Source organism: Pecten maximus, chromosome 17 (assembly GCF_902652985.1).
Source record: "Pecten maximus chromosome 17, xPecMax1.1, whole genome shotgun sequence".
Classification (NCBI taxonomy): domain Eukaryota; kingdom Metazoa; phylum Mollusca; class Bivalvia; order Pectinida; family Pectinidae; genus Pecten; species Pecten maximus.
Window position 1 is genome coordinate 23,160,762 of NC_047031.1, and position 27,165 is coordinate 23,187,926.

Below are 27,165 nucleotides of genomic sequence, written 5' to 3' on the forward strand. Positions count from 1 at the left end.
ATGACGAGTGAGAAAGATGTCGACGGTGGAGTTACTTATCTGTTTACAGACATCTGCGGAGACTCACCATTCTGGGTAAATAGATTTTTTCGGAGAAAAGAATTTATCACATATTTAACCTGATTTGAGTGTTACCACACAATTATAGACACTGCGCACTAAATGGACGTTTTAAGAACACTGAGCGGAACGGTAATTCGCCTTAGATTCTCTAAATGTACATTGTGACGTCAAAACCTGACGTCATCGGCTTCTTAACGTATGAACAACAGAGAGTTGCGATACCGACATTTTACCGTGTGTTCCTTTATCGGGTTCATACAACTTTATCGGCATAAATCTGTTGAACCCGTAATGAACCACGCTGTATAAGCAGAACCGAACCGGTTTTAAATATGGCGGACATGTGATTAGTTATAGGATATTCCCAAAATAAATTAAATCTTACAAACGCTCCCGTTTCGTTTGAGTTTAGGTCTCTTGATTCTTGCTCTTGCTTCATCCAATGCAATATGCTATAATATAAGAATCTTGTAAGTATTGTTTCATTTATCAATCCTAGTTAACCTCAGTCGCTTTTAAAGAGTAAACTATTTGGTTCTTCGGTTTGGCGAAGTCATACTTTGTACAGAATTATTAACATATAATCATTGATATGTAGTGTTGACCATATTGATACTTTCAGACCCCGGAAGTCCTAGGCTCCGCCGAACCCAAGTTTACAGCGTGCTTCCAGACCACAGTCCTACAATGGCTGCCCTTCATCTGGCTTTGCCTCATATTTCCTATATATGTTGTCGTCATCTTCCGGCGTCCACCGGAAGTCCGTCTACCCCTGACTTCCTTCAGCATTGCAAAATCGGTTTGTATTATTCATAACTCAAGGATCATCTAAATGAAAAATATAGTGATATGTTAAAAACTACTACTAGTGTGTTATTTAACGGAAGTAACGTGATAATTTATCAATATTTTTGTTTTTCTGGATTTTCCTTGATAAAGCAAAAAGGAATGATTATGTCTAGACCTTGAAATACAAATGACCCTTGAGAATAATATCACACAAATATAAAAATAGCATTATGAAGAAATATACACCGGAAGTCACTTTCCGTCACCTTCTGTTGTTTTTGAATACAAAAATAGCATGGTCAACTAACGTTAAAACCAATTAAGATACATTATTAAACCCTAGTACAGTGGTCGTGAAATACACTTACAGTATATATCATCATATTTGCAGGTGATATGCCTGGTCCTCGTGATACTGACTATTGCGCAGGCGCTGTCAGTGAACCAGAACGGTCCAGGCTGTGACCGACGAACCGTAACGAGTACATCATACTACCTTGGTTACGGTCTAGCTTGTGCCTCATTTGTAAGTATAGATGTATATTGTTCATGATTTCGCGTTAATACGTTTGACCTCAACCTTGAACTTTTATTTGCTGTGCATGTATACAGTCCCAAATACCAAGAACAGCCTGGTACGTACGTGTAGCGAGCACATATATCATGTGCAACGTTGAAATGATGTGAGAAAATGACAATGATAATAATAATAATAATAATAAACTTTTCTGAGAAAATAGAAGCGAATTTAAGGGATATCAATAGCTCCGTTGGTAGGTCATCGGGCCAACAAGTTTAAGCACAGGATAGGATAAGTGATAAATGTTTTGTGCCGAACGATTTAAGTTTCCCACGGCAGCGATTCGTGTGCTTGCATAATAAAATAGATTGCTCTATAATGTCACATCAGTTGTACAAAAGTATTCAGAGTGTTTTATAGTATTTGGGTTACTGAATAGTGTATGTAGGAATACACTTATATATACCAATACGGTTCATTCACATTTAAAAACATATTATCATGTCTTATACAGTACGGAGGTATTTGTTAGACCGTTAGGACAAATCAAAATATAAGGTTCTAAGCTTATATCATTTTTAAACATTCTATAGCATGCACTTTAACCAGAATTGAAAACATTATTATGCCATACATGCAAATACTGATTGCTCAGATATACTAGAATTACATGATTGAAATTGTTGAATATTCTTCTCTGCATTTCTTATGCATTTTCATTATCTTCTGCATATAACAGGACTTCCACTTTTAGACATTTTGACAAAAACTGTTATTAATAGAGATACCATTACAATTCTTTGCATTCAATTTTTTTCAAGGTCATTCAGAAAAATGGCAAACAAAACAGGAAAGATATTTTGCCCTTGTCGTAAACCAGAATGAGATTAAAAAAGAGACGTTACCATTATATTTAACACAAGACAATATTTAAATAGATTTGGAAAAATGTTATTAAACAAAATCTACCTGACATACCAGAAGTTGTTAGCTTTAATCAGAGTCCAGATGTCATGTGTATTAACATAAAAAACTATTCTTAATAATAATAATGAATAATAATAATGAAAGTTTCATCCTTTTTTTGTATTGCGCATTGGATAAGCATTTTAGTAAAACATGCTTTTATGCGAGGGACTATTGCAGATTATATATGTTTAGCAATTAATAAAACGTTATCTTGCGGCTGTTTTATTTTCTAGAACATAAAAAAATTATCAATCAAAGACTGTCCAAAAAGGCATCAACGTTTTACTGCTTCAATGCGTTTCTTAACACGTTTTTTCTCTTGACAGGTCATTGTGGGAATATTAATACAGCTTGTTCGGAGATGGGGATTCATCAGTTCGGCAGTTATCTACGCTTACTGGGTGTTGTTACTGGTGTGTAATATTATACCCCTCCAGTCCACATTGTCGTACGACGTAAGTAATAACTTTAAGCATGATAAATTCGGCAGATAAGTTCTTTATTCTCACACCATCGTCAGTTCGGCAGATAGGCACTACATTTTTAAAATACCGCCAGTAAGACAGATACGTCCTACATTTATATACCATCATCAGATCAGAAGATAACCTCGTATTGTAATTTGACAAAGAATGTACAAATATTGATGCATCTAATTTGTACTATTTTCCGTTGAACGACACATACGAAATTCTTGCAGATAAAATGAATACATTTATTTTGACGATGAAACCTGTCAACTCATTTATATATGCGTGTGTTTATATATATATATGTTGTTGTTTTTTGCCAGCTTCACTGCTCCAACAGTAACGTTGTGTACCATATCTTCTACTTCGTCATGTTACTGGTCCAGACAATTCTCCACAGCTTCGCGGATAAGCGTTCCTTACGGGAGTACGAAAACGAGGTAAACACTATATTTGATTACCTGCCATGGTACCATTTTTTCCCGTTCGGCAGTGCCCGATAATACTAAAAGAGTACGGGGCCGCCATCTTGGTAAGGATCCCGACCAAGTGAGCTCTGATTGGTCATTTCGATCAACAGATCTTAAGATTGTGTTTATCTAGTTTATTTCGGCAATGTTTACAGTCGTACAGGTATCGAAATAGTTCAAGACCGTTTCATATAAATTCAAAGTTTACTCAATGTACATGAAGCATATCGAACTAGCAGGTCCCTGTCTTCGACGCTGCCGTTATGGTGAAAGTAATTAGAATATTGCGCGTGTGCTTGAAACAAACCAAATTTGATTGATAGTTCAATATATATATCCAACGATATTTAAACTTGTTTCCTTCATACAGAGGTAATAATTTGAAATATTGGTCATTTTATGCTATAATAGAGACCAGAGTTTGTAAGAGATAAGAATAATATTTTTCCCCGCTTAAATATGCCTTGATAGATATAAACATTAGCCAATGTATAACAGAATCGATAGCGATGATATGTTGATTTAATTTGAAGCAAAGCTATGCGGATTGTAGTGAAATAAGACGAGAGGAAATCCGGTAAAACATCCGCTGTAAATCGTTAATCATGTTGAGTGTGTATCATCTGTACTGTCCTTTTGTTATTTCCACTTACATCATAAGTAACAAAATATTGTCAAATGTCCTAAAACTGATATAGCTCATATAGTTTGACTGAATATCCAAGTATATGCATATATTATATGTAAAAAGGTCTCCTCGAGCGTTTGTTACCTGGTATTCAACAACAATTTTTTTTATTTTAAGCAACGTTGCCCGGATGTTGACGTATCGTCATTGGGTAATCTAGTGTATTCCTGGATGACGCCGTAAGTACAACGTTCCCCGCGTTAAATAAAATTATTGTGGACTTATATATATTGTATTGCAGGCCACTGTAACACTAATAAGGTTCTAATATTTAAACAAGCTACATTGTAAGATGTTCTCACATATTTGACAGTATTGGCCAGAAAGTTATGCATGATTTCAATGTTAGGATTCCTGTACCGAACACCAGGCAAGAATATGGGAGAAAAAGACTCAAACAGTTGGATTTATATTAACTTGTATTTATAAGTTCATTGTGTTGTTGACATGGAATGAATAAAAGATATCTTAAAATGGAAAGAATTGTAATAATTCAGATATAAATGAATAATTGTTTTTGTATTTGTGATTGATAAGGAAACCCGAAAAAATATTTTTGAGGTTCTATATAGAACCCATGGAAGTGTATATAAATGCAATATAAACAGGGAATACATTATCAACGAAAACAGTACATGGGTATGGTCTGCGTAAGAGGAAGCCACAAACCCAAATCACTTTGTAATCCGTCAGTATTTATGAATTTACCTACCAGAACCGTAATCAAAGCCTACAAAAAGAAAATGACTTTGTACGACCTCTGGACCCAGACAGAACGATTGAAATGCAACAACACAGTGAGGGAACTTCAGTTAACATGGAACAAGGAGCTGAAGATGAAGGCGGACTTACAAAGGTACGTTATATATGTCGAACTTATATAGGTACGTAATATATGTCTGGATATACGTGCCATGTATCTAGCCATGGTATATCTTCTGGACACGTGTGTGTGTCAGAGTGTTGTGAAGGAGAAAAAAGTAGTGTAAACGTGAAGACTAAAGAATGTCATTAGTTGAGATTTTCTTTGGGATTATCACTCCCGTGGGTACATTCGTGCTATGAGCACTTTTGTTTATCTGTCTTGTGTCGTTTGTACATTGACTGTTATCCGCGCGTTTCGTTTGTATATTCCTGCTATTAACATGTGTCATTTGTACATTCACTACTAACAACATTTGTCATTTGTACATTCACTACTATCAACATGTGGCGTTTGTACATTCACTACTAACAACATTTGTCATTTGTACATTCACTACTAACAACATGTGTCATTTGTACATTCACTACTAACAACATTTGTCATTTGTACATACACTACTAACAACATGTGTTATTTGTACATTCACTACTAACAACATGTGTCATTTGTACATTCACTACTAACAACATGTGTTATTTGTACATACACTACTATCAACATGTGGCGTTTGCACATCCATTCTGTCCACTTGTGTCGTTTGTACAAATCCCTACTATCCACAACTGTCGTATTTACATCATTGCTATCCAATGTGTCGTTTGTACATTGCAGCTATCCACATGAGTCATTTGTACATGTACATTCCTCCTTTCTAAATGTGCCGTTTGTATTTTATATCCATCCACCTTTTTGTTTTGTTTGTTTGCTTGTTTAATCCCTTTTGTTCTCTTTGGTTGTGACATCCCTGTCAACACATTGCAACAGTTACTTCTAAAACAATATTGATTATCGAATTGCTTGACAAGAGAATACACAAGTTTTATTGTGTTGTTTTTCAGTAAAGAAAAACAAACAAAACGACAGATTCATCGAAAAAGCGGCTTCCAAAATGGTCACGTAACAGGAGAAGAAACGCCTTTGTTAATCTCCGGATCTGACGGGAAAGGCCCACATGGGTTCGATCATGAGGATATCCCGAAACCGTCCTTGTATAAAACCTTATTCAAAACGTACGGATGGTTTTGGCTGCAGAGTAATTTTCTAAAGTGTATATCCGATCTCTGTCTGCTTTCACAGCCGATTTTACTCAAGTAAGTAGCATTGATATCTCATAAAAACTGGAACCTTGTAACGAGGATTTCGTTTTGGTCTCATTTCCTTATTTTCTGTTCCTCACTTTCCAATTTCCTTTCCTCTTGGTATGAAATCCTCTGTTTTGTCCTCTCTCGGTGTCTCACTGAAACCCTTCCACATATAAGCCTAGTTTTGCAAGGACTGCAAACACTGCAAAAAGTTCGAAGGCAATTGTCTGGTACTGTGCGTCGGTCGGTGGTTTTTCCTCGGGTAGTCCGGCTTGCCAACATCTCTAAAACCTAGCACGTCCTTATATTCCCCGAATTTTTAATATGAATTTAAGCAAAATGAATAGAAAAATACACCAAAAGCAAACATTTCTAATTTCGGAAGAAGCACACCTCCACCTTAAAAGAAAGAACACACATTGCATTGTGTATTGATGAGTAATTGGAACGAATATGTCTTTTTTTTTTATTACAGTAAGATTATAACCTACGTTGGAAACAAAGGAGAGCCAGGCTTCCCGATATGGAATGGTGTGTTATTGGCCTTTCTTTTCTTCGCTGCATCGCAGTGTAACACTCTTATATATAACGCTAGCCTACATCTAGTGCTTACACTCGCTCTCAGGATTAAAGGCGCTTTGATCGGAATTATTTACAGGAAGGTGAGTAATTCAATTCGGCTTAGACCTGGTTGAACACTATGTTTTTGTTGTTTTTTTCTGTATAAACACCAATTACAACAAAAACAAAAACACTTAATTAAAATGGTGAATAAGAGAACAAATGATAAATAAAATGAAAATATAAAATAGGCAATATGTAACTTTTGCCGTTAAAAACATAAAGTACACAATATAGCATTATATCCTAGACATAAATATGTCCTGATTTCAATTTATTATCACCAGTTTACCTCCATTTCAGGCATTGATAATGGGGCAAAGTGTAAAAAAGGACTACACCGTGGGTCAGATTGTGAATCTGATGTCTGTGGACTGTCAGCGAATCCAGGATTCTGTTGTGTTTTTCAACTATATGATACCATTCTTCACATCCCTGGCGGTCTGTCTGTACGAGATATGGGACGCCGTAGAAGAAAGTCTACCTTTTTGTTTAGTGATTGTATTTCTATTCATAGGACTGAATATAACATTCGGTAGATTTCAGCAGCGGTACCAACTTGGACTACTTCAAAACAAAAGTGCGAGGATGAAACTGTTTAACGAAGTTCTAGGGGGAATCAAGGTACAATTAAACTGATGTATATATACAATGTACATGTGTTTATAGAAATACGAATTGTGGCGTTGCACAATTTAGACTAGCAAGCAAATTTTGACTTTTTCAAATTACAGCGTAAAAGCAAACTATAGCGTTCCCTATGGCGCTTGAGAAATGTGAGCATTTCTAAATCATAGAATCTAAGAAAATATTGGTGTTTTAAAATTAAAGCTTGCTAGCAAATCTTGATCAACGTTTGATGTTTTCTAAACCTAGTGCGTTAGAAAATATTCTCCATTCATAATGCGTCACAATCTTTTAATTAATGTGCTCAACGATAAATTGGCAGAGCTAAAGTGTTTGCTTTTAAGATAATCTACAAAAGCTCTAGATATCGTAATAATAATTAAGTAAATTGATATAACGGGGAAGATAAAACATCAATATAAATGCGTACGTTTTCAGTATTATGGTACGCCTTTTATTTATACGATATATGTTATCGTACTTATATGATGTAATGATTTTTCGTCTTGGACAATATTTTTACATTTTGTTTCGGATAAAGCAAAAATGTGGAATAGAAAATTTGCATATATGGAGTGTTTTTAGTCTTTGTAATTGTAATTATGAAATTTACAGAAATTGAAAATTTATGCAAAGTAATTAAAATAATATGAATATAGTGTTCATACTTTCGAATGAAATTAGTTTTTTTTAATTATTCGATGGTTAATTATAGTATATTATTTTTTCGTCTTTGGCATCTTCGTTTCGTTGTTATCCGTGATGACTGATGTTATACACACAGACAATACTTCGTTACACAGGTACTGAAGATGTATGCCTGGGAGACCATATTTGGTAATAAGCTGATGAGTATAAGAGATACAGAAATCGGATTTCTTAAGAAGTATGCCATCGTTACGTCCTTTACTGTGACTCTCGCAATACAGAATCCTTTTCTGGTGAGTATGGATTCGTTAATTAACTGAGTAGTATATTTCATAATTCACAGACGCATTGCCAATTTGATATGGCTATATACTGTTATAGGTGCAATTTACTTACGTCTTTTGTTTCCTTGTTTTTATACACGATATATATACACAATTGCAAAATAGGTAATATTTAGTATGGTGATAAAAATAGTCGTTATATTATCGAAGATGATATATATACATTTCAGAGGAATTGGTCTAAAATGTAGATTGTGTATCGACGTAAATTGATACAGATTTTGAGTCAAAATAAAATAAAATATCGATCTTAATCAAAATAACGAGATCTTTTTGAAGAATATTAAATAAAAGAAACCGCTGTTTTGATTGATCCAGACACACAAGATATTTGCAACTGTCAACGAAAAATGAGAGTAAGATACTGCAGAACCAAAATTACTGCACTACACAGCTGTTTTGTCATTGAAGTTACGTCAGTGACAACCAAGCCTTAACAGATCATAAGAGGCGACCAAATACTCAAAATAGGGCAATCAAAATGTAAAATCCTGAACGAGGACTACTTTTGATTTGTTTTGAATTACTAATGCCATTGACATTTGTTTATCCTCCCTTGTCTCAGATTTTGTATTGCCTTTCCACAGCTGTCATTGATGGTTTTCCTTAGCTACGTCATTGCCAAACCGTCCATACATTTAGATGCAGCAACAGCGTTCCAAGTGCTATCTGTCGTCAACTTCCTACGGTACACCATAGCCTTCGTACCATACGTCATAACGGCTATTATACAGGTAATTAACAAGTGATATATACATGTGTGTTTAACACAGGTGTCCTATGTAACACACACGTTATATACAGAGGTCATCAATATAATGTACAGTAAACACGGTATACCCATGTATTGTATTTATTACACAGTTGATATATAAAATATGCATTAGTGATATGCATGCAATGATACACATGTATGATATATGTAGTGCACATATGATATACACATGCATTCCTCATGAACTACATGTGTACTGACGCCTATTATATATTTTATTGATCACGCATACATGTAATATTTGTATTGTACAATATATTACAAAGGGGATATTATGTGTAGAATATATACTATAATATACGTACGTAACAATTTTCTCTTGTCGTTGATTTTCTTAGTTATTCTCAAAATAAAATTCCAAATGTCGTCCAACATGATCATTTAATGTTCATTGTATCATTGTATTTTAGAGCCGGGTTTCTATAGGAAGAATACAGAAATTTCTATGGGCCGAGGATCTTAACACAGACAATGTACATCGTGTCACTGAAGGGGGTATGTAGAATTTATACGGAAGCTAGGTGATGATGACGAAAGATGCTCATGAAAGGAGAAATCTGACATATGATGTTAATATGAAAACTACACTATTTGAAGGAAGCAGCGGGAAAAATCCAATGAAACATTGAAGACGATATCATATTATTATACATAGAGGTGACAAAAATAATGCATGGTGTTATATGTAGACGATCCTTATAACTTTAACGTAACGTTATAGATATGTTTTAAAAGAATAACAACAACAAACATATCAGTTATACGAAATATAGAACAACAAGTATACTTATATGTAATGCATAATAGCACCTCTCTATTTTCAACACAGATCATGCTATTTCTGTCGATAATGCGTCGTTTACATGGGACCCAGAGTCTCCTGTATCAACTCTTCGCAAGTAAGTAAATTGTTTACCTATCCCACATCACATTTAACCTTAGAAAATGCATATTGAGACCAATCTACTCTGCGTAATGTTGTGAATTGTATAAGCGAGACGTTTCTAGCAAGGAAGGGAAGGTTCATGGCCGCATACACGGAATGATATCATTCATCAAAATAGAAGGCGATTCGACACATTATGTTAATACCGGTTTATTGCCCTGAACAGACAATTAGACAAAACATATCCATGACAGATCCACTGTTGTGACCGTTGTCAACCGTAAGCAACCCATTCGCCCATAATGGTAGGACTTAGTTAACGTTTTTGAGGAGTTATGCTTTCATGAATAGAAAGCTAGAAGCGAAAAAAATCAAGAGAGAATCAACGTAACACACTTAGTGCACTGAGGGGAGATATTCCAATTTCTAAAGTTGAATTTTTTTTTACATAATTAATGTTATAACGCTGGAGAGGTTTCTTTGCAGTATCGACATGAAGGTAAATGAAGGCGAATTGGTAGCTGTGGTGGGTCTGGTGGGATCTGGCAAATCATCGCTTCTCTCTGCTTTACTAGGAGAGATGTCTAGAATACAAGGTCGTGTCAAGCTCAAGGTAACACTAATTATAGTCATCATTGAATAAGAACATGAGATTTATAAATTTGTTTTATATGAGACAACTGTGGAGATTTCAGAAAACAACAAACATATTTTTCTCTATATTTAAAAATATCTTTGTTATAAAAGCGTTTGCATTTGTCTTCTTGCTAAAGCGACAATCTTTGGACATTTGCTTCCCTTTAAATGTATACATGGATGTTCCTTTTAAGCGGAAAATTTGTATTCTAGCTACAAGATGATATTTATGTTCTTCTTCAGTTTTAATGATAGTGGGATGAATGTCCGAAAATTTAAAATTTTACGTTGCGCTGTAAGAACTTTTTATATAAATGTCTGTGAACTTTACTATACATTTGATTGAAATTTGCCTTCTTACAAGTCTTTGTTTTACACAATTTGTTTTAGGTGGTTATTGTGGTACAATGTTACCATGCTTGGTTTTCGTAGTATTGTTTGTATGTATTTACGATTTAAAAAAATAAATTGCTGTATTTGCTACGCTTTAATTCTGTAATTAGTCCCTTGGGTATGTTGCATTAAAAACGATAAATAAGCCAAACATATTTAATGTCAGAGCATAGAGTTCTTAATTCCGAGATATTTTGAAACGACATTAAATGTTATACATAGCACTGGTGTTCCGAAATAAATATTATGTTGGCCAATGCTATGATTTGAAAAATTATTCATTGAGGTAACTAATGTCATAAAAAAGTTTCTATCGTATGAATTTTCTTCTGATCCATAAATGAATTTCAGGGTACAACGGCGTACGTACCCCAAGAGGCCTGGATCCAGAACATGACTCTAAAGGACAACATCCTGTATGGAAGTCAATACCGGTACAGGCGATATAGGAAAGTCATCAAGGCGTGTCAGCTACTACCCGACCTGGGAATATTGTCGGCCGGGGACCAGACGGAAATAGGCCAGAGGGTATAGAATGTTTGTCTAGTCTTCCCCCTTAAATTGCTTTGTGTTTTTGTTGATCCTTGTTAACAGTTTATGCCGTTTATATAACGTACGTATACGTACATTACACCCAATTGTTAACAATACTATTATTCTTTTATGGCTCTATTTAGATATGGTATACTTTGTATAATACTTAATTATATAGAATCTATACCAGGTTTGGTATCTTCGGTAGTCATACAACGCAAACAAGACATCATTTGTGAATTGTTAAGATTGATAATAAACGTGGAAACGTAATACATTTCATTTTGATATAGGGCATAAACTTGAGCGGTGGTCAGAAACAGAGGGTCAGCTTAGCCAGAGCTGTTTATAGTAACTCCAATATATACTTATTTGACGATCCACTCAGTGCAGTCGACAGTCACGTGGGCAAGGCTATTTTTGACAAGGTGGTCAGTAACGACGGGCTGCTGAAAGGAAAGGTAAATAGCAAATAAGAATGATTTTGTTATATGTTCCAAAAATAAACTTTTTAGAGAAACATACCTATTGTTACAAATGTTTGCGATACAAAACTATGAACGTTTTAGCCCCAATTCACTTGAAATTAAATAAACACACAACGTCAGTATTATTTCCCTAAAAGCAAAATGTACAACATCCTCTATTTTGATTGATATACCGATATCTAGTATAATAACAAAAACTTTAATGTCAAAAGGAAAGGCGATTTATAATAGTGAAAAATCATGGTTATAAGTATAGTTAAAACAGTAATGATTGGAAAAAACTGTCAATAATTTGCTATATTGCTACCGTGACAATGAAAACAAAACTAGGAAATGTTTTTAAAAAGCAAACCTGAAAATTCGACATATATTTTCGGCGCAAATATCATAGATCCCATTAAATATATCAGAAGAAGACGTGTAATAAATATACATCAAAAGGTATCCTCTTACAGGTTAAGATCCTCGCATTCACCTGAAAATAGGTCAATGCTTACATAGAATAGAACAACACATTAGCTGAACGGGAGACAATGCACTAACGATTATATTCGATATCAAATTGTTGCTTCAAAGTGTAGTTAAATCTGACGAAACTATAGGGCCAATAGAGCCTTTAACAAGCATCTTGCTATGGCGCTTTGTAATATTGAATTATTAGATTATTGTGTCAATTGATATGAAATGATAGTTCGATGTATCTTAGGGTATTTGCATTTTTTTGTCTTTTCTGTGTATGACCGTTTTCCTATTAAAATATGTCTTAGTTCAACACGAGCAATATTCTAAGAATAAAAGGTTAAAAATCAATTAATTCATGGATTATATAATGTAAATTGACATTTGAATAAATGTCATTTTTGTGAAAAAGATACTTCAGTAATTTCTCGTGTATTGCTTTACGATTTAAAACATTCAAACGCCTTCTGTAGTCTATCTGAAGTGTGTGGTTTTCGAAAAAAAGGTTTTCTTAATAACATCAAAACTTCGGGCTATACGATATACGATACTTGTCAAATCCAAGTTATCTTTTATTTTTCCCGAATGCGTCAGGCGCCGGCAATACTATTTATGTCTAAGATATTTATGGTTCATTTTCCTTTGCGTTTAAATATCAATTAGATAGTTTATTAACATCGGTAACGTGTCATGACAATACAGGTAAACCGTGAGAAAACAACATAACGGGGGGATCTTCTGAACTTTACTCTTTCAATATATATACTGCGATTTCCATTCTAGACGAATAACCAGATACTAATTATTTGAAACAGATATAATATGTTATGGAGAGAACTTTAATATAGGCTTAGCCTGTTGTTCAATCCATTTGATTCCCAATAAAATATGTTGAAATTAAATTTATCTTCCAAAAGTGAAATGATTCCTCTTAGCAAATAACCAGTGGACACATTTAATTACTATCCGCAGACTCAAAATAATAAAACAATTATTTCGGCTAATGCGGACAATCTAAATACAAAGACAAATACGATACTTTTACGTTAAGCTTCCTACAAATACACTTTGCATGTAGCATTATTACAGCATTACCTTGCATCCGATTTCCTTTTTAGACAAGGATTCTGGTAACCCACGGGATTCACTGGCTACCAAAGGTGGACAAAATCATTGTAATGAACAACGGTCGGATTTCAGAAGTCGGGAGTTACGAACAACTGCTTGAAAATAATGGCGCCTTTGCTCAATTTTTAAGAACCTTCTTACTTAAAGCAGATTCGGACGACGAGTCCGACGAGGAAGGTACTTGTTTATATTATCGAGATTGGATGATACAATATTACGTACAAGTTTTAAAATGTTACATGTATGTTTTTGTTAATAATTATGTCATCGGCAATCATAAAAGATTAAATAAATTTCTGTAAGAGTTATGTCCCTTTGAGCCAGTGGCGTTTAAGTCTATCAGACTATCTCTGAAATAAAAAATGTCTTGTTGTTTTTTTAAGGGCAATTGCGAAAAGAGTTATACTAACTTATGTTAATAACGGGTAGAAATGCACGAGGGATCTAAGAAAGTTTTTTTTATCATATGTAATATATAAACCGAGACCAACTTACACACGAACAACGTATAAAGATATAATTCTATTACAGTGCAGTTGATCAAGGAACACATCCGTGAGCGGATGGAGCAGGTAACATCAGATGGTTTCACGTCCGATGACAACATAGACGGGTTACGGAAATGTCACAAGTGAGTGCATGCTACTCAAATTGGCTATTAAGTGCTTTAATTTACTTGCATACTTAAACAATTTACGTTTGTCTGTATTATTCTACAATGCGACATACCTTTATACTCAACTAACACTATATTAAGGATGTCTATTATTTTAGGATATAAGTAAATAGGTATATTGTGTAGATATTTCAATATGCCTATGTCACCAACCTGACGTATACACACTAGTTAAGAAAATGCTGTTGAGTATAGGATTCCGGTAGTGTCGCATGCGTATTATCTCATTGCGGTATCGTTTAGTTCGTTACCGCATTCAGTCAAGCCTTTTGTACTCGCAAAGCATTGCAACTATAGAACTAGGCATTAACTGTTTTCGACTGTGTCCTGAGATCATAGGTTGTATGTTTTAATTCAAATATATGAAATATGTTCAGTGAAAACAATCGCTATCGAAACATTGGTACCCATATTGTCGAGTAAATCTTCCATTGCGATATACCATTACTCATACCCAGAGTGAAAAGTTAATGCCTTTTTTATTTCGGTTTAACGAATCGAGATATGCCTATGCAAAGGAAGTATATGTATTTTTGTGAAATTATAACAGAAAGGTAGAAAAATGTATAAATGCATGTATTAATTATAAATGATGTCTTATGCCATCATCGTACGTTGATCATTTAAATAATGCTTGAAGGAATCACAACATTAAGTCGCTGCCAAGAAGCTATATTTGTTCCTGTAAAATATTCATAATTAATATCTGTATATACGTTTGACGTAATTTGTGCCACTAAAGGTACATCTTAGCTAAATCTTGAAAACTTGGCGTTTTATTTAGGAAATCTTCCAGGAAGCGGACTATTAGTACCACGTCCGCTGCTACAGTAGAATCTTTCATGTCTCTTTCGCAATCGTTTCCCAAGTGTGACGACGAACAAAGATTTACATCCGGGCGTCTCATTACAGAGGAAACAACAAAAGAAGGAGTGGTATGTTCATTTCTTCCAAACTAGACCTCCGGTTGAATCTTTGAGGATGATTTAGACTATACCTTAATTACCAGTTATTGGTGAAGACATCATCACTTTATAGTAGCAACGATGAAATCGCGTCTTAAGACATTTTTTGTCATCCCTATTTTCCGAAAAAAAAAAAAAAAAAAAAGATTACCAAGAGATGGAACAATAAACGCCCGTCGAATAACTTACATGTATTGAAGCATTGAACTGTTACCAAATGGTAGTATACAGTCGATATGAATACAATTTGGGTGACAGATAAATAGAATATCGCCCGTTAGGACGACATGAAATATTTATCTGTCACCCAAATTGTATTCATATCGACTGCATACTACCATTTGGTAACAGTTCAATGCTTATATTTACATTCATAAAGATTTTTTATTTAGTGTAGGTTATGACGCGTTTAAATTTGCCGCTTACCCTATCACTGACGTCATCAAGTTAAAATACCGGAACAGCCAAAATTTCCAGAAGGAATAATATAGTCCCTGATAACGTTATTAATAGCAAGCACATACGATCGTTTTTGTACAAATTTGGCTTTATTTTTTATTTCATATACGCTTGTAGGTATCGCAAAATTGTTCACGATTGCATAATTTCTGATTGTTCAAATTCGAAACCGTTTTTTCTGCGCTATGATATAAAGTTATCATTTAGAATAGATGCCGTTCGAACGGGCATTGCCCAGGACAGACTCGATTCCTCGGAAACACTTATGTTTCTATCGACTGGATATACGTTAATTTAACAAGAATACCAGCGTTTAGATTATAAATGAAAGTCGTCTAGACAGTAGGGGAAACAATTCCAAGAATATTTCGTTCGAAACAGAGTCCAGTCTAACCGGTCAACTCAGTGTCGCTAAACTAACTTAGTAGACGATTTTCAACTTCACAGGGGCTCGATTTTGTAAGGTAGGCCTTTGACCAGTGAATAATCACAAAACTAAAATCCAGTAGGCCTACACATATTCAACCGGAAACCATGTCGACACTCCCGATATTTATACAAGATAGTTTTTATAAATACATTACTTTTATTGTTGTCGTATCTTGCATTTCTGAAAATTCGGAACGAGCCCCTGTGAGTGTGACGACATTCACAACTTGATCATATTTCGTATAGATCAAGAGTGGCACTTATAATAATTTTGTGTTGACTACATTTTTCTTATTATACAATGATACTCTCATAACTTGTGATGTTGCTTTATTTTTCGTTGTGGCTTCTGTAAATAAATGCTAGCATTCCAAAGCTCTCTCGGCGGCCATTGTTTAACCTACAACACTTGGAGCTGTATTCCTACACTGACCGAATCACTGTAAATTGTAGTATACAGTCTCATGAATACAATTTGGTTTACTAACGACATATAGACAAATGCAACACAGAATGTAAATATATTGTAATATACCTTCTTGTATTGAAATAAGATTTGCATCACTGTATAAGTGGTTATACTTTCACTACAGTGCAGGATCTCAGAAAACTACAAAACATTGAAATAAATAAAGGAGAACATCCGTTTGAAAGAAAGCCGAATAAAAATTGCATAAGGGAAACTCAACTTTATCATATGATTATTGAGTCTATCAATTGTCAATGGAATCGGTAGCAGGTGATTTCTGGAAAATGGTCAAGAGCCGGAATAAACAAACGGCAATAAATAAACTTTTTTTCCACAAATACTAGTAATCGAATCGCAAGTCCTTTACGTATCTGATCTTTTTCTACTTACAAGGTGAGCTGGCGAGTGTACTTTGCCTATATGAAAGCTATGGGAGTAGGCACCACGTTATTGGCATTCTCGATGTTAGCGATATCGCATGCCCTAGGAGCTTTGCTCAATTTCTGGATAGATTTTTGGACGACAGACGTTGATGTTGACCAGGGATATAATATCACAACAAACTCAACATTGTACATGCATAATGATCCTGATTACACGGAGAAAAACGTTTACTACCTTACTTCGTATTTCATCATTGGTCTTTCTCAAGGTAAATAAATTTATGTTACCTGTAATAATGAACATTTAATTGTAATTCAAAGAGGCATGTAAGTTAACAGTAAATCATACTATTAAGATTCCACACTCTTGACAATTAATTGTTTGGCAAAACTCAAATTTAATCTATAGATATTTATTCTCCATAGTTTCAATTAAGCATCTCATTTTCGAAAAGTACAAGTTTATACTTGTATATGTTTATACCATTATGTATATCTCATGTTTCCACAGGGCTTGCCATGTTCCTATTCACTATACTGTATTTACTCCGAATGGTAAGGGCAAGTGGAAAATTCCACTCCTCCATGCTTGAGTGCATTCTGCGGTCACCAATGTCGTTCTACGACACCACACCTACTGGTAGAATTCTCAATCGATTCTCAAGTGACCTTGACGTCATTGATGACCGACTCCCGCGGACATTCAGACTTCTCCTCTACTTCTCCTGTAACTTACTCGTGACTTTCATCGTCATTGGGATGCAGACACCGGAGTTCCTGATAGCCATCCTCCCGTCCGGTGTCGTCTTCATCGTCCTCCTGGTACGTCGAATATCTGCCTTTTTGATAGCTTTCTGTTAGGAGCGACACTGTGTGGCTCATTTAATACATATGAACACGGGCGACATAATAAGTTTTTTCTTTCGTGTCGAAGAGTTATGAATATTTTCAGACCAGTTTTGGAATATTTTAGAAATTATTGTTTAATTCAGAAATGCAAAAGCTTCTTTACTGGCTATTTAATGTTGTATAATATCAAGAACTTATTATGGTAGCTTATAAACACCAATTGTGCGCTTTTATTATTTACCTAAATATTCGTTTCTTTAATTTAAGAAATTTTACCTACCGACTGCACGGCAACTGAAGAGGATAGAATCAGTAACACGATCTCCCGTATATAACCACTTCGGTGAGACGATCACGGGAGCCAGTGTGATTAGGGCGTACGGGTCTGTCGATAGGTTTATACAGGAATCAGAGAGACGGGTCGACACCAACCTGTCCTTCTACCACGCTGCCAATGGGGCTTCAAGGTACGGGATAAGCGTTTGTCATAGGACGGCGATTTAACTCGTTCAATAAATTACAAATGACGTCGCCACTTACGCAAGATTCTTTATGTCTAGCACTGTAACATGCTCTTGATATTTCTATGCAAAATGAATCATTCCCCTTGTTTTGTCAGCCCACAATATAGTTGTCCAGTTGGGTCAAAAACATGTGTTAAATTCCAGTGTCCTTTTGTTCGGCGTTTTGTGTTTTGGCGGTTTTCCAATAGGTACTTATTCGCGGATACAAGATTTTACACAATACTGCCGGGTACAGATTATGTACTAGCACTTATTTGCAGGTTATGTCTTTTTGTGCAATGTTCAATAATATCAAAATTAAATACCCGCGAATATTATAAACCATACCGCAAGGGTGCGACGTTTAGGGCGATACCCTACGAAATGGTTTAATCAGCAGTTGGAATACATTCGTTAATTTTCTGTTTTGTTGTTACAGATGGATTGGGATATCTTCTGAATCTATCAGTAATCTTCTTACTCTAGTTGCGGCCTTATTTACGGTATTATCACCGACGGTTTCCGGGAGCGATGCAGGTCTGTCACTGACCTATGCTTCACAGGTATTTCAGGATATTTTATTTGTTGAGTTTCTCACTAAGATATAGAAAATTAAAACATCAATTTCCATATAAGGTAATTTTACAAATATGTATCACGTTTTAACCGTTTCGTATATATGTAGAGTAATATTAATTAGAGTAATATATTTACCTCGTACTAACGCTGATAATTATGAAAATGTGACATATTTTGTCCAAAGAGCTAGAGAGCTTATGTAGTAGCGCGTCGCCTGTCGTCCATAAACTTTGTTCTATTAATATTTTTTAGGTATGATATGCTTCGGTTAAACTGATAAGTCGCACGTCTGCCTGTTTTTTTTTTGTTTCTTTTTTTAATGTTTTTTTTTTTCAATTTGATGTTGTATCATGTGCCTTTAATGAGTCTGACTTACAATGGTTGTTGTCATGAAATCCTGGTATTTATTTGTAATAACTGTAAAGTCATCATGCATATGCAGTTTGAATATTGTGCCTATTGCATCACCAAAAGGGACACAGTAAATCGGTATATGCATGCGTTTTTCAAATGACATAGACTTAAAGTATTTTCAGGCACAATAGTCCCACGCTACATTACTTAAATCTATTACCACATTTTTATCTTCTAATCACAGATTGTAGTTGGTATTGCGGTCTGTGTGTACAGTGTTAGTGAGATGGAGATGAATATCGTATCAGCCGAGAGAGTGGAAGAGTATACAAAACTCGACTCCGAGGTACGTGCTAATTATATTATCATATGAATTATGTATCATTAGAACTGATATATGGTTTCACCATTCATTTATTTTGTTTGTTGTACACCGTACTGTCGTTATGGCATGGTCCAAATTTCCTCAAATTCACGAATTCACAAATTCAATATTAATACTAAGATGCAGTTGATCAATAAGTGATTATATTTTGATTCTCCCCTTTTAGATAAGTCAACGGGAGAACGATAGAAATTCTTATACACGTGTGATATAGGCACATCTAGATGGCAAGAGGACATCGTGCCTAACTTAAGAATTAGTATCCCTCGAGTTGGCATAACCGTTTCTACATCGCTCACTTGTACGATCATTTACCATTTCTTACATACTTCAAAAGGGTCAACCCAAGGTTGCTAGGGATGTGATAGCTCTATATCACACAGGGCAGGGAACAACAGCTGGCACGCTCCGTGGCACTACTCATAATAGCGTAACGTCATGATTTGATGTAGCGTAGCCACGCCGCAACTTGATAACGTCATCAGTTTAAACCTATAAACATCTGGAAGAATGAAAAATTATAAATAAACGACTAATAAACAACACTGCACATGCCGTCTGGTGAAATATCATGGTCTTGACAACGAAACTATTTATTTAAGGCAACTTAAATTAATTTTGTCCTTCACCATAAGAATGATAGACATTTTTTTCCGATGTGATGCAGACATGGCAATTCATCTCAATGGCGGAGAAACCTAGTATCATCCCTCGGGTTGAAAAATCTCTATATCTACATCACACGTGGACGTTTTAGTATATCTCTGGTGCTTATGATGTTCCGTTAGGGCCAAATTTCTAATATCGCTCCTTTGCTCCTTCGATCTAAACGCGAAGGAGCGAAAACACGATGGCGAAGTAACGAAAACACGATAGCGAAGAAACGAAAATACGATGGAGAAGGAGCGAAAACACGATAGCGAAGGAACGAAAAACACGATAGCGAAGGAACGAAAATACGATAGCGAAGAAGCGAAGGCGTGAAGGAGCGAAGTTCCATTGCTCCTTCGATATCGTGTTTTTGCTCCTTCGCCATCGTATTTTCGCTCCTTCGCTTCTTCGCTCCATCGCCCCTTCGCCGTCGTGTTTTCGCTCCTTCGCATTTAGGTCGAAGGAGCGAGGACCGATATTGGAAATGGCCCTAACGAAACACCATAGGTACTCCATTATATCATACAACTGTTAACTGGATAGGTCACGTAATGATCATGGAGGGTTGAGTCGTTGACATCGCTGACAAATTTACTAGATTGTGATTTGATTCCGGAGCAGAGTCTGATGATATCGTTAAATTAAGACTCACGAAGTTTTCAGCTTAAAGTTATGTATGCCCTAAGTAGGAAACGGCACATTTATATTCACCTAACAAAATAAACAAGAACACAAATCAAAAGAACGTGGTGAATGCAAATTGTGTACCTATAGAATAAAAAAGAAATAACTTGAAATAATGTTATAATGTTAGAATGGGGAAATCCAAGGCCACCATTTTCACGATATATTTTATATTTTTATATTTTCAGGCTGAGTGGAAGAACCCTGATCATCATTCACACGACACCTGGCCTGACGACGGTACAGTCCGATTTAAGGACTACACGACCAGGTACCGCCCCGGCCTGGAATTGGTCCTTAACGGCGTTAACTGTGAAATATACAGCGGCGAGAAGGTAGTTGTAGTTGAAACGATCATACCAAAGGGATATATTGTTTTAAAAGTTATATTTCTGTCCGTGGGAATAATACAGCCTTATTTAAAACGGTGACACATATCATTCAAATCTCAATTTTGTAGGTAGATTAGCCTAGTTTGTTTATAAAATATGTACTCATTTGCAGTCCGTATTTTTCGCTATATCAGAGCAAAACGATTTACAAATGACAATACGTTGTCATTTGACCTTTGGGAGATGCTATATAGGCGCTAATAGCTTACATTAGAGTAAAGGATTTTGGTAAATGATACAACACAGTGTCCGTGTCCACAGTGCCAGAGTCTACAGGGTCCGCGTCCACAGTGTCCGTATCAATAGTGTCCGTTTCGGTGCTCAAACTAGCTGCCTTAAAATCACGAAACCGAGCGAACTACGACTAAACCACCACGAACCAATAACGTCACTTTTAATTCTGGAGATGATATCTTATGTCTAACTACAGGTTGGTATCGTAGGACGAACAGGAGCCGGAAAGTCCTCCCTTGTCCTGGCTCTCTTCCGTCTAACTGAAGCAGCCTCCGGTAGTATCACCATAGACCAAAGAAGAATAGCTGACCTTGGGCTTCACGACATTAGGCCTCGTATTACCATATTACCCCAGGTATTATCATCATAATCACATATTATTACAACAGGTAGTATCATTATAATAACATGGTAATATAAAAGCAGGAATTATTATAATATCACAACAAGAGATATTTCAATATAATATTATATAGAATAATGATATTAGTCTAGGAAGAAAAATTATAAATAAAATATAACATATCTATATTAAAACAGTTAAATCACAATTCTACAATAATTGGTAACGTGTAATAATCAAATCATATAATATAGTAAAAGTACTTGCAGTATCATAGAATGATAACATTAGTTTTATATTATGGCAAGATACAAATATAAAATATATTCTGTAGGCAGCCAAGGGAATATGATTCCTATATGAAAGATGCCTCGAAATTGAATATAGAATACTATTTTACATGTATGGAAATCAAGGTGTAGTAAGGTGGTGTTTTTGGGGGGGTTTTTCCCCCTTTTCAATGTAAATATTTGAAGTTATAGTGTTCCGCGCAAGTTAATCTCCGCGAAGGAGTGCTAAGTACACACTAGTTAACCATTACGATTGTGGTCATCTGTGTATAAAATAATATTGATTACCGATATAATAACGAAATTAAAAAAAATAAATATAAATTCGTATGTAGTTTCCTGTATTAGTACAAAGATAATAGGTAGGACAAGATGTTTCGGTAGAATGAGCGTCATCAGCATGTACATTATCAAAATTTATCATTACGATTGGTGACAACAGAACAGCTAGAACACGTCTGACTTTCACCTCAAACAGATAAAATATTAGTACATGATAACACAGAAATATCGTAATATTACACACGTTTCCTTCTGTGTATGTAACACAGTAAGTACATTATATATATACCGGTTCAGATTCCTTGCAATAGATAATCATATATATATGAGTACTTGTCACCCTTGTGTGTTAATTTGTAACTTAAATGAATCGTTATTTCTTAGATATGCTACACGTTTTATGTGTTTGAACTTTTATTATGAAAAGATATTGTGGTAATATTCGAATATCGATATTTTATTGATTATTAATCTTATGCAGCAGACGGCCAAACACAATGCATTCCCATATCAGTAGTAGATATATCAGGTGATCATGTAACTCCTTTTTTTTAAAGATTTATTTCATTTGCCATAACGTGTTCACGTTGAACTCAAACTTCCCGATTTCTTTATATCATTTCCCCTAATTTTCTGTTTTAAAGGATCCCGTGATATTTTCCGACACCATCAGATCAAATTTGGATCCCTTCTAATCGGTTTTCGGACGAGGCTATTTGGAGAGCGTTGGAGAGTGCCCATCTCAAACAGTTTATATCTGAACAGAGAGACAAAATCTATCACCAGTGTGGGGAGGACGGTTTAAACTTAAGGTGTGTGAATAAAAAGCTTACATCAGTATATATCTAAAATTTATATTGATAATATTGATCATCTGGCTACCGTCCAATTACACTTTGTATATTTAAGACGGTTTTACGAAAACTCCAAAAGTAATTTCATTTGTTTCCAAATATTAGTTTAGTTCCTAATGCAACATTATGCCGAACAATTAAGTTTCACGATTTTGTTTTGTTTCCATGCTGTACATGTAGAGTTTTCTGATAATCATAATCAATAAAATGATTTATGTCAAGCTATACTACCTGTTGTCCGAGTCGATGTACAAAGCGTTGGCACAACGTAGATCAACATAGTAGCGAAAGTATGCCAAGTGATTTAAATTATACCTTAAAATCCAGATTAACATAGAGTGCAAACAATAGCTCTACAAACAAATGTGATTTATAATCATTAAACATTTTGTGGATTTAGAGGATATGACAACCGCGTAGAAATGTCTCAACGAAATGAAACACACAACATTCGCTTAACGTGTCTATCATTTCCTGTCTTATTGTTGTATTTATATTGTGTCACAATGATGATACATGATTATGTAAATATAAACATTATACACATTCCTACATCACGCAGTGTTGGACAGCGACAACTAGTCTGTCTGGGCCGAGCTTTGCTCCACAAGAACAAAATCCTGATTCTGGATGAGGCGACTGCAGCCGTTGACATGGAGACGGATGAGTTGATACAGCAGACAATTAAATCGGAATTCGAAGACTGCACTGTCCTAACTATCGCCCATAGGCTTAACACCATCATGGACTATGACAGGTAACCATTCCAAAAAACTAATTTATTATTTTCTATTACAGGGCTACGATTTATAGAAAATACATGTATTTAGCCAATCTTAAAAGCGACGTATGCTCAGAGCCCGTGTGTTTAACTGATTATTGCTGTTTAACTGATTATTGCTGTTAAAATGACAGCTATATATATTTCATTATTTGTTTATATCATTAAAACATACGCATCTGCAAAACTTACAGATTCAAGTGAATCATGCCGTTAAACCTACATGTACATATTGAGTTACATATAATATGTTCCCGTCATTTAAATACTACGCTTAGAAGAGCCTTGTGAGTCTAATTGAATAAATTCTTTGATCTCCAAGGTAAAGTATATTGCTCGTGATTATTTGAATAGATCAAACAGTCTTGCTAACATGAAAGTCTTATACCAATACTATGTGTGCCTGGTTTGATTGCCTGTCATTTTCAATCATTTTCCGTTCTAGGATAAGTAGGTCGTTTTACATAGAAATCTATAATCCATCCCATATCAGGACCCCGCGAAAGAGCAATGACATACAATGTAATAGTATAATGACTTAGTGACCTAGATATATGTTCACAAAGAAGATCTTCTCTCACTGACGATGGATTATCTATACACGAGAATCCTTGTTGTAAAAATTAGATTATGTTAATTGATAATTTAAACAAAACGTTACTATATGAGTAGCATTGTCTATAATTGTTTGGCTAATATTAACAATCTTATCACGTTTTTATCAAATTGGATATTTACGTAATCATACTTATGATTGATAATTTTAAAATGATGGTTTCCATCATTATGTAATACTTTTAATAGTTTCCCTCCCGGAGTTACGTTGTCCTTCCGTCCTTCTGCACTCTTCTTTACATTGACAGTTCATATTAGGGACTTAAGTTCACCGTCGAAATTCAATGTGTCAAACCCACATGAAATAAAAAAAAATATCTTGGCTCGATATCCTACATTATTACACACTAAAATTTAGGACGTGGGTTTACTATGGAGTGGTGTGACCTACATTTTGACCTTCATAAAAGGAAAGTTCACTATTTGACACTGGAAATCCATGGTTGGGACTGGGATAAAGCGAGGTGAAGTGAAATTTTATGTGTAAAATTTGGGTCACTCTCACCTATGTTTTAAAATTTGACCTTTATCAATGAACAATTATCCAAGCTCTAACACAAATTCCCGCGGAACTCTATTTCGATACTTCACCAAAATCAGGAAAAGAATTCGGGGCTGTATCTAATGGATTGCTGCTTTAAAAGTGTTATCAAATTGACACGAGTTTGCTTGTGAGTATTGACCTAGGGATAGCACAAAGCTTTTCAGTTCATTATCCAGATCGCAGGGAGTTTACTGCTGACCCCTGACTTGTATCTGCTCATTTCGCATTGGGATCTGATCTCGACATTCTATTCGATTGCTTACAATTATGAGGTACCCATGGTATTTCCCCCTCAACTTGTCCATGTCAAATGCGACTTTTTTTCTGTATTAAAGGAAAGCTTGTCAGAGCTATATCATACATTAGAGTACTTACCGATACTTCATTTCGAAGACATGAGTTAATCGAGGTTAGGTGGTGTGACACCTACGAAGTAGGTATATCTTACCATGATATTGACATTTAACCTATAGCTACATCAAGGAAAATGTTGTTTGTGCCTGATCTCTTTTTTTACTAGGACTTAGTATATGAGGCATAGAGTCATCTTATTTGGGGCGTATGTTCACTTTCATCGAGCTACTAATATCACCTTCTTGAATTAGTGATATTCCCTAATTCATTCAAATCAATACGACAAAGGACAACTTGAATTACGTAGGTCCGATAACCAATCTAATTGTACATTAAGGTGCGACAAGAATTCATCATTTGGTCATTCTTATCATATTATTTAATATCCGGTAGATGACTGTAACTCGAATTGTCTTAATCAATCCATTATCAATCTTAATAATATCATATTACATATATATACTTAGAGTGATGGTGCTGGACAAGGGCCTGGTGGTGGAGTTTGATCGTCCCCAGAACTTATTGGAAGACAAGGGGACAGTGTTCTACGGTATGGCGAAGGACGCCGATCTAGTGGACTGGTTTGATACGGAAAACAAGCAAAGATAGATGGGTTACTAAAAATAGAAATACCACGAGCAAACTGAGGAAAGCAGAGATAGACAGATCACCAAAATAGAGCGAACAGTGATATTGGAAGTCAAAGTGTCACGGCTAGAACCGAAGTCAGCAAGATAGAAGGGTTAATACCACAAAAGGAACGCAGGCAAGCTGTGATGGACGGGTCATTACAGATTTACCACGACCGAAAAGGACTCGCAAAGATAAAAGGATCACTAAAATAGAATTAACACCACCGAACAGAGACTCACAAAGATCGAATGATCACAGCAATAGAATATCATAATTAAAAAAAAAAACAAAAAAAATCAATAAATAAAAACAGATGATCATTGAAATGAAACTATGATCATCAGCACGTTGTTTCCCATAGATTTGATGTTGTACTGTTATAAAAAACTTAACTTTTAGAATTACTTTATCGGTTATTAATAGATCATACAAACTCTCGTCGAGACTGTAAGTGTGTATTGTGTGCATTCAGACAATTGTTCGTTCTTCTTCATTGTAATAGTATTAATCAGTGTCATATCTATCTATTCACAAGCTTTCGAATCATATGTTATCATGTGTTATTGCATGATCATCATTAAGGTGTTATGAAATAAATAAAAAAATATTGTTAATATATTATATGCATTGCTATTTATTTGAAACAGTTTTTACTCTCGAGAGTATTTCAGTGTACCATAGTGTGTAACATTCATGACGATTCACAAGACATATGTGACGATACAATTGATTAAAATCAAAGATATTATTACAAGCATTGTGAATAAAAACAAAACAAAACAACAAATCGCCCTTGTTTGTGGTAACGTTTTAACGTGTATACAACTTCCATTGTCTTGAATTACTAAAAAGAAGTATTATCCGTTACAAGAGAAACCAATTTAAAAAGGAATCTTGCTTAAGCAATTAAATATATCAGCAGACATTTCCCGTCCGTCCATG

The 27,165-nt window shown here is 35.1% G+C and overlaps 1 protein-coding gene across 1 annotated transcript; it reads left to right on the forward strand.

Annotated features, from left to right (window-relative positions):
• On the forward strand, positions 1-26,807 carry LOC117315230 (multidrug resistance-associated protein 1-like). Its single transcript, XM_033869376.1, is given in 30 exon segments — positions 1-75; positions 686-862; positions 1,244-1,378; positions 3,135-3,251; positions 4,087-4,148; positions 4,685-4,825; positions 5,734-5,985; positions 6,452-6,638; positions 6,901-7,221; positions 8,028-8,165; positions 8,804-8,950; positions 9,402-9,464; positions 9,799-9,890; positions 10,364-10,490; positions 11,258-11,434; positions 11,734-11,901; positions 13,506-13,692; positions 14,047-14,146; positions 14,976-15,126; positions 16,907-17,165; positions 17,408-17,718; positions 18,013-18,212; positions 18,688-18,811; positions 19,426-19,527; positions 21,090-21,236; positions 21,724-21,882; positions 23,087-23,134; positions 23,136-23,254; positions 23,859-24,053; positions 26,058-26,807. Coding segments are annotated over 30 exon segments (4,623 nt in total). The 3' UTR covers positions 26,200-26,807.
• Positions 26,808-27,165: the final 358 nt, after the last annotated feature.